The 9,138-nt window shown below is 39.8% G+C and overlaps 1 protein-coding gene across 2 annotated transcripts in view; it reads right to left on the bottom strand.

Moving 5' to 3' along the window:
* Window positions 1-207: 207 nt before the first annotated feature.
* The window catches only part of G3BP1 (G3BP stress granule assembly factor 1), a 29,479-nt gene continuing 20,548 nt past the window's right edge, over window positions 208-9,138 (bottom strand). The window contains exons 4-12 of one of the 2 annotated variants that reach the window (XM_082211800.1): window positions 7,616-7,789; window positions 6,699-6,789; window positions 5,216-5,309; window positions 4,447-4,651; window positions 3,165-3,266; window positions 2,453-2,564; window positions 1,877-2,002; window positions 1,649-1,779; window positions 208-1,252 (exon numbers count right to left, since the gene is read on the bottom strand). In XM_082211800.1, coding sequence (XP_082067926.1) covers window positions 1,046-1,252; window positions 1,649-1,779; window positions 1,877-2,002; window positions 2,453-2,564; window positions 3,165-3,266; window positions 4,447-4,651; window positions 5,216-5,309; window positions 6,699-6,789; window positions 7,616-7,789 — 1,242 coding nt within the window. In that variant the 3' untranslated portion in view covers window positions 208-1,045. The remainder of the gene's footprint in view (window positions 1,253-1,648; window positions 1,780-1,876; window positions 2,003-2,452; window positions 2,565-3,164; window positions 3,267-4,446; window positions 4,652-5,215; window positions 5,310-6,698; window positions 6,790-7,615; window positions 7,790-9,138) is intronic. The other variant, XM_082211801.1, reaches the window with a different exon arrangement.

The following is a 9,138-nucleotide window of genomic DNA, read 5'->3' as shown; positions in this document are numbered from 1 at the left end:
GTCACATATGGAAGGCACTCGCTTCAGAGCTAATGACAGTATCAATACATAGTTGGGAAGTCCTCAGAAAGTATTATAAAATGTTACAGAATTCCATGAGGCTATTAAAAAACAAAACGTGCAACTCTAGAAAACATATATACCCATGAGGAGACATGAAGGACAAACAGATCTCTTGAAAGACTTCAACATACTCCAAAAACTGGATAAAGCAAATCTAGACTTTTTTATTTTTTTTAACAATTTGCCAAGACTGGAATGAGAGATAAATAGAAGGCACAACAATTTTGTTTTCGTTTTAATACAAATACAAACTAAACATGAAAAAAACTTCCCTATTTCAATAAAAAAAAAATCACAAGTTCAGGAACAGCATTTTAAAGAGTCAAGTTCTAGACATTTAAAACCTATCCCGCAATCCTTGTAAGTGGTAAAACAGTAGTGAGAATTCCTTTTCGTGATCATGTACCAAAAGAGAGCATTCTATTGATACCCTTTATTCCACTTTTACAGCGCCACAGAGAAAGGGTAATGTCAATTTTCAAGCGGCAACATCTCCAGACCCAGGTCCAACAGGTCATGTGACCCCACCCCCCCAAAGGGGTGACGGATTTCCCTGCCCTTGAAACGTTTGTCACGTACTAGTTTTCCCTATAGGCTCCTGAACACATGCAGCTGAAAAGGTTAATTCCACTGACTGAAGCGCACCCCATTTCAGTAAGGAGGGAAAAAAAGCGCCACACATTCCATTAGGAAAAACAACAGGTACAAAAAAAAATCCAGTCCACATGTTTGCAGCAAGCAAGGATTCAGTTCTTTTCTTTTTTTAAAAAAATCCACTTTTTCCCGAAATATTGTTCCACAAAGCTGGAATCTGGGACAAAGACTAGAAAAAAAAATCACGAAACCAAACACAAACAAAATGGGCCAAAATAGTATCAAACGTAGCAGTCTATAACAGGGTAGGGCCACATTCCAAGATACCCAAGGCTGAAATTCACAAATCTGCAGGAAGAAGGGTTTGTCTCATCATGTCATCCATTAATCACTGGCGTTGCCCGATGCCCCTTCCAGTGCCAAATCCTGGTTTCTGAGACATTCCTCCACGTGGAGGCCCTCGGATCCCACCTCCCAGCCCCCCACGGGGGCCACCAGGCCCACGGGGTCTGTTGTCTCGGCGATCACCCTCCCTGGCTGCTCGCGTTTTTTTCTCTTCCACATTTAAACGCACTTCTCCTCTGAACATGATCGGCTGGAAGAGAAAAAGTGGTAAAGTGGAATCAACAAACAGGTAAGAAAGTACTAAATACGTACAATAATACATTGAAGTGAATTATTGCATGCAACAGACATTGCAGAAAAATAAGATCCTGATCTCCCAAAATCCAATGTCTTTGTTTACTCAGGTTGTGAATTCTTTCAACCTCCCACCCCACCCATATTTGGCAAGGATAGTTTTTAACTGTTGTGTAGGCCATTATTTTTAACTATAACTGCAAATTAATATTGTAATCTAGCCAAGAGCACCAACAGCTTTGTCTATCTATTCCCACTTCAGCTTCGGTTTTTTGTGTTTGCTTTATTTCAAAACATCAGTTTTTAATACACCCCAGTATAACCTTTATCATTTAAATATCATTTAATGTACCCTATTGGCAAGGATCTTCTGAACGGGCTCTGGATCGTCAAACACCACAAATCCAAAATTAGGGAGCTTTCCTCCACTGTTGATACGGAGTTCCACAACATTCCCATAACCTGCAAAAGAATTTCCAATTTCTTTGATCACACATTAGACTGTTCTGTAGAAATAGGCATGTACTTTTAGACACAACCCTGAAGCCCCACCACTAGGCAAGCAATATTCAAGACTTACGTTGGAAGAAATCCTTTAGTTCTGCCTTATCCACATCATGAGGGAGATTCCCAACAAACAGCTGGTGGCTGTCTGGGTACCTCACAATACGCCTAGTTTCCATGTCACCTGGCTCTCCTTCCCGCACTTAAATTAAAAAAGATAGACATAAATCATTCATCATCTTTTGCTTTCTATAAACACCATCATAAGCTTTGCCTACTGGAATAATGACAGAAGTCAATAGACAATAAAGCTTCAAATAAAACACAAGAAATGAGTGACTTGGTGCTCCCATTCATAAGCCTGTAAGCAGACTGAAGTGTCCACTTTAAGATTCAATCAATCACTTCTTTATTCGACCGTCAGTCAGAAAAAAAAAAACATTTGGACTTTAAGATTAAATTGTGGTACTTCAGATTTTGAAAGCATCTGGTTTAATTTATTCCCAAATTCTTTCCAACTCTTATGACATACTCTTATTGTCTTTAGTTTAACATCTTTGGGTATCACCACAAGAGTTGACTTTATCTGTTCCAACAGTAAGCGCTGCTTTAGTAGCTATATTGTTATTACCAAGTACACCAAATTTCTTACTTGGTCTAGGGCCTCTTTGTGGTGGGATATTTGTCCGTTGTTCTCTCACCCTCTGGTCTCGCTGAGGTCTCTGAGGTGGAGTCTGGGATTCAGGCTTTGATTCAGGACGGGGCTGCAAAAATGTACCAGCACAAATGTAATGCATCTAAGTCATGGGTAGGCAAACTAAGGCCCGTGGGCCAGATTCAGCCCAATTGCCTTCTAAATCCGACCCACAGACAGTCCAGGAATCAGTGTGTTTTTATATAAGTAGAATGTGTCCTTTTGTTTAAAATGCATCTCTGGGTTATTTGTGGGGCATAGGAATTTGTTCATTTATTTATTTTTCAAAATATAGTCCGGCCCCCCACCAAGGTCTGAGGGACAGTGGACTGGCCCCCCTGCTGAAAAAGTTTGCTGACCCCTGATCTAAGTCAAGCTTTGTCAACATCCTCATACCCTAACCATTCTAAACCTGGGAACCCCAAGGAAAAGGAAAAACACAAGTTCAAATGCCAGAATAGAGGAAGATTTATCGGCCCTTTCACTTGAAATCATATGCCAAGCAAGAAAATTTCCCCTGAAAAGGATGCTTTTGCAGAGAAAAACAAAAAACGAGCATGTCATAAAAAGTAAAAATAATGCTCTACTTCTTGAAATACTATCGATTTGCAATTAACCTGACAGTTGTTGATCCTGGTTCAAGTTCATTAGTTGGCTGGTATATTTTTACCTGTGATGCAGGCAATTTGACAACGTGAGGTGGTATGCCTGATACTGGAACAGCTCCACTAGGTGGGAGATTCTTACTGGTTACAGATGCCCATGAAGATGTCTAACAGGAACAAACAAGATTTCATTATTTCTGAGTAACACCAGGTATCTGTGCTCTTCAAAATTACAAAGTTTCTTGGACATGTACAAATTTTGACATCTTTCTTCAAATAATTCTACAGCCACAAATGTTTATGTTAGAGACAGCATGTGGGCAGACTGCACCTTGCTTAGAGGCTTTCGGTAGATTTTGCTGTGACTGCCAAAACTGCAACCCCCCCCCCAATCAAATTCATGCCACCAAATTTAGTTGTGCTCCTCACTTGCATGGTAGGCTGAGGGGAGCACTGCTTTCACGGGATGGCTCTCCCTGCATGCCTTTCTACCTTCGGAAACTGCACTTTTCTAAGCCCAAAAGGGTGTTTGGTGGCCTGGGGGAGTGTGATTATGTCCATGAGGGATATCCCTGATGTGTTTCTATCCTTGAAAACCGCACTCCCCCAGCCATGCTGTTTAGCATGCTAAGGAAAACCCCATATCCGTGGGTAGCTGGAGCACAAAGACCCCCAAAAGCCCACAGCCTGTGGCTACTAGAAGAAAAAAAGATTGCCCATTCATTTTTATGTCTTTAAAATATTTATAAACTGAACTCACACAAAAATATATTAGAAATGTACAAAAATAAAATCAAGAAAGCAGAAAGGCTATTTATAGAGAGCCTTTATATAAATAGTATTTAATCCTTGGAAATTAAGGTTCCTTTCAATATCTGGAATGCAAACTTAAGGTGTGCCTTACAAACTGTCCTAAAGGTCTAACAAATGGCTAAACCTACACAATTTATGAATGGCTGCTATTGTCAGGCTCTTTTTGCCAGCAAGATACCCAATAGACAAAAAGTATTCTTCCAGATACTACTTAGAACAGTTATGGGGAACAAAAATAGAGAGGTTTTTTGGACTTACACAATTCTTATGCTACAATGTGATATAGGGAATGCTGTAAAGACTGAAGCTCTACAACTTGGCAACTACAGTGCAATCCGAACAATTGCCTTCTTGTTATCAAGATAGCGGCCACTGACTTTCTGCTAAGATACAACTGCTTTTTCTTCAACCAAATGTAAGTACACAGGAATTATCTTGAACATCTTGACAGCTCTTGTAATCTTTCTCACTTCAAACTTAAAAATACACACAAGTAAATGTGAAAGGGGATATCATTAAAATCATGCATGTTACCCTTGAGTCCTCTTGCACTACAGGAGCAGGGTCCACAGGGACTGGAGAAGGACTCTTCTCTACAGTCTCTTCAGGTGCTGCTTCCTCCAGCGCTGGCTCAGTTTTTTCTTCCTGAGCCTCTGGTTCAGGCTCCTGTTCAGGTTCAGGTTCAACTTCTTGTTCCGGCTCTGCAACTGGTTCCTCCAAATGTTCCTCCAAGTCATTGCTGTTGGTGGAAAAATATTTTCATTACGGTAGCAATGCATTTGCAGAGCTCAAGCACCAGGACCATAAATGGAATCCCAATATTGTGCTATTTCAGTACCAGGGTTACAAACAAACATCCATCCAATCTGAACCCTCATGCAACAATGCTTTGTTAAGTCAGCAATGTTCCCTTTTTAATCAGTATGGATTATACTCATTCATGTCCTCTCTCTCACACACACACTCCCCTAGAAATCTGAACTTCAATGCTCCCACCTCAGTAAATTTTAAGAAAGGCCTGGTGGACTTTTAGTTATGCAAAAAGACTGCAGCATTGTTGAGTATATTGATGGACACTTGTTAGAACAACAGTCTTGAGATCAGGCCCTAAAAATTTTTTTTTGCAGTAAAGTCAGTACTGATTCTGAAGGAGACCATTATAAAACAGAAATGAGATTAGGTTTAGTCTGAAAAATTAGTATTCTACAGAATATGGGTCTCCTTCCTACATTTCAGCCAGCAATTATAGGCAAACTGGTTAGAAGCAGTGGCATAGATATGATTGCAACTGTGTCTGAGTTACCTGACAGACTGCTCATAGTAGGCTGCTGAATCATCAGCAACTGCCTCAGGAGTCTGTTGCCTATCCTCAGGTTCCTCTGCTTCCTCTTCAGATTCTGGTGAGGTAAAAAAAAAAATAGATTCTACACCGATCAAGTACAGGACAAATTTCCACATTGCAGTCAGAATGTACACACAGTGGCTGCATTCTCATGTTATAGTAAGCCGTGCTAATGGTTGACCATGAACATGCAAACTGCTTCTATCTCGCTCCTCTTCACTAGCAAACAGGACATCACTAGCACACCACAATGCTTACCTTCATGTTTTGTCAAAACTGGAGACTGTTGCTTGTTTCAATCAAACAAATTATGACTGCTAAGCCAAGAACAAACCTTGGCTTCAGATTGGGTTTGGAGTGGAACAAACCGCAGCCCCCAATCTGGACATTAACACTAGGCCAAGAATTTTGATTCGTTGCTCCTGCTCGCTAGCAAGGAGCATAGGAGAGACAAACTCTGCATTCCTGGTCAGCCACTTGCAAATATACTCAGTGTTTTACATATTAGGCATGGGGAAATTTGATTTTTGTTAGCTGAAATATCCCCTTACCTTGACATTATTTTAATTAAATATTTAAGATTTATAGCCTGCCCCCCTCCAACAATGCTAATACCAGGCCAGGTACATTATAAAACAGAGTACGCAACCAAATATATACATAACCAACAGTAGAATGCGAATAATCTAGTTGTTCACATCATTGCACAAACAGCTGATCAATGCTCAACACGTATTTCATAGGCATGGTTTTGACTTAAGCTTCTAAACTTCAAGTAAGTACAAAGCACAGGGTTACAAAAGGTATGAATGACAGCTGCTAAAGTTAAGAGCTGGTTTTAGCCCCTTAACCAGCAAATCTGCTTCTATGTCTTGGCATGGCAATTACAGGAGATTGAAATGCTGAAGAGAGTAGTGAATCCCAGTAGTAAACCTAAACCATGACCAGCAAAGGCCATACCTCCAGTGACATGTTCACTATTTTTTCTTCTGTTTTGCCATACTACTTAACAGTCTCTTCATATAACGCTCACACCAGGAGCCATCTTAGATAAGGCGAGTGACAGTTTATAGATGGGATTGAAATTACATAAAAATGGCAGTGAAACTTCTCAAGACTGGTCTTCATCAGTTATTGACCAAGATCAAATTCCTACATTTGGTAACTTTAAAAACTCTTATATAGATGTAAATAAAATTTGGCTGGCTCAAGTTTTAACACCAAGTTTTACTGTTGCTATTAGTTTTAGCACCAAGTTTTACTGTTGCTATTAAGGTTTTAGCATGTTCTGATGTCTGGGGGAAAGGTGGGATATAAATATATTAATAATACTAAGTTTATTATTTGTAAGCAACTTGAATTTGACTGGGCAAATCGTGTTATCATTTTTTCATCACAGAGAACTAATTTAGGAGGAAAACACATTGACAGTCTTGGTACTTACCCTCTGGAGGTTCAGCATCTAAATCACCAAAAACTTCATCCTGGTAACGGAATATGTCATTATGGACATAAAACTTGTTCGCAACAGAACCCTGAAGACGACACAAGGAGAAAAGGAAGTTTAGTCTACTGCATTCAGTACCAGTGTACTATGAACACGGTGTTCATGTTTAATCTGGCAGCACAAACCCATTTTGCTTATGTTTGAAACAATCTAACCCTGCTTTACCTACTTGCACTATGCTACAAATATAGAGGGACACTTCAATTGTTACATAAACATTACTTCCTGAACCATATCAGAAGTACGCTCTACTCAACTAAAAAGCATTCATTCAAAGTGTCAATGATCAGAAGAAAGCTAAAAAACATTTTTAAAAACAAAAACTTAATAGCTTTTAATGCATAATTTATTTATTATGATTTACTAAATTTATATACATCATGATAAAGGATTATCATGGAAGCAGAGACTTTTAGTAACTAACACAGCCAACTAAACAGTGAGACGTCAGGATTAAGACAATGAGTCTACCAAAGCCAGCAAAAATTTAAGGAGCCGTCACACTCAGACATTTAGAGATTTCTTATTTATAAATTACTGGAACCAGGCCTTATGACAAATAGTGCTTTTCAGTCATGAATGCTGATAATTATCCCTTTGTCTATGGTATGCAACAAGAACAGAAAAAGGACTTAACACATACACAAATGCTAGGCTTATTCTGGCAGAGCCACATATCCAAACACAAGTGCATCACAGTTGTTAATGACTAAAGTAAAGAAGTTCTGCAGCCAATGACAGAGGGGAGCCAACTGAACCTTCCTGGCATCCCCAATCCCACTGCACTGATATAAAGTCACACACTGATGTTGGGCATACTGGTTCACAGACTAAGATTCCCACAGGCTACATACCTCAGGAGCAAGGACAAAAGTCTGCATGAATCTCCGCATTGGCTGTGTGTTATTGGAGAGCTCACCCATGACCTGTACAACAACACCATCATTCAGAGTAGCATGAGCGTCCACGTGGTGGATCTTCGTGCGGCAATCCTTAAAATTCAGTGACAAGACCTTCTTGTGGATATCCTACAGAAATCATATTGAAATATGTATGAGCTACTTTAAGGATTCAAGCAGAGATGAACTAGAAGTGTTATGAGTTTAGTACTGCAAAGAATTTAAAAAAACCAAAAACCTGAAACATTAATAGGCCCAGACTACCTGCAGTCTGACTTAACTGAAGTCTTGCCTTTCCTACAACAGCCTTCTATTTTATGAAAGCTTTCTTCATTTAAAAAGGGACTTAATAATTAAGAACATAAGAAGAGCCTGCTAGATCAGGCCAATGGCCCGTGTACACTAGCATCCTGTTCTCACAGTGGCCAAACAGGAAGCGGAGCATAGCCTTCATGGCTAAAAGCCATTGACAGACCTCTCTTTTAGGTCTAATCCTCTTTTAAAGCCATCCAAGTAGGAGGCTATCTTGAGCTTGTTTGTAGGTTCTAGCAGGGGAGTGCAGCTATCGTATACCCTTGACCGAAGAACGGTACACTCCTTCTATCTGGGATGGTCGTCCTCTTCCACCGAGTGCGCAGCTTCGAGAGGGACGCACATGGAGCGGTGAGGGAGGAAGGGGACACCCGCCTAGCCAGCCAGATCAGCCGAATCAACCCTGGCGATCAATGGGGTGACAGATGTCGCAGCCAGATCGCCCTCACATCCAGAAAGATGGAAAGGACTTGCTGAAATAGCTAATTGAACTAGAATACAAAAAAGGGAGGTGTGAGGAGGTCGATGAAACAAGTATATGAAAGGTAAAGACATGGAAAGGTTGGATGTGTTTTTAAATGTTTTTGTTCTGTTTTTTTTCATTTTCCTGTATTGTTTTTTGTTTTTGTTTTTAATGTATTGTAAGGTATTGTTTTGTTTTGTTTAATTTTCCATTGTTCTTTTTCTCTTTCTGTAACTTTTAAACTCCTAATAAATATCATTTTTTTAAAAAAAGGAGGTGGCTATCATCGGCTTCTGTAGGAGCGAGTCCCATAGTTTAACTATGCACTGCATGAAGAAGTACTTTCTTTTATCTGCCCTCTTTCAACATTCAGCTTCATTAAATGTCCTCAAGTTCTAGTGTTATGAAGAAGAAAAAACTTTTCTCTATCGACTTTCTCCATGCCGCATCACTCCTTACTCGCATTTTCTCTAAACTAAGAAGTCCCAAAAGCTTCAACCTTTCTTCACAGGGAAGTTGCTCCATCCCCTTGATCATTTTGGTTGCCCTCTTCTGAATCTTTTCCAACCCTACAATATTCTTTTTGAGGTGAGGTGACACAGCATTCCAAATGTAGTTGCACCATAGATTTGTATCATGGCAGTTTTACTTTCAATTCCTTTTCTGATTATACCTAGCATGGAATTTGCCTTTTTCACAGCCA

Source organism: Podarcis vaucheri, assembly GCF_965113315.1.
Source record: "Podarcis vaucheri genome assembly, chromosome: 2".
NCBI lineage: Eukaryota > Metazoa > Chordata > Lepidosauria > Squamata > Lacertidae > Podarcis > Podarcis vaucheri.
Note: the sequence above shows the minus strand (reverse complement) of the source record. Positions and strands in the feature narration are given on the sequence as shown.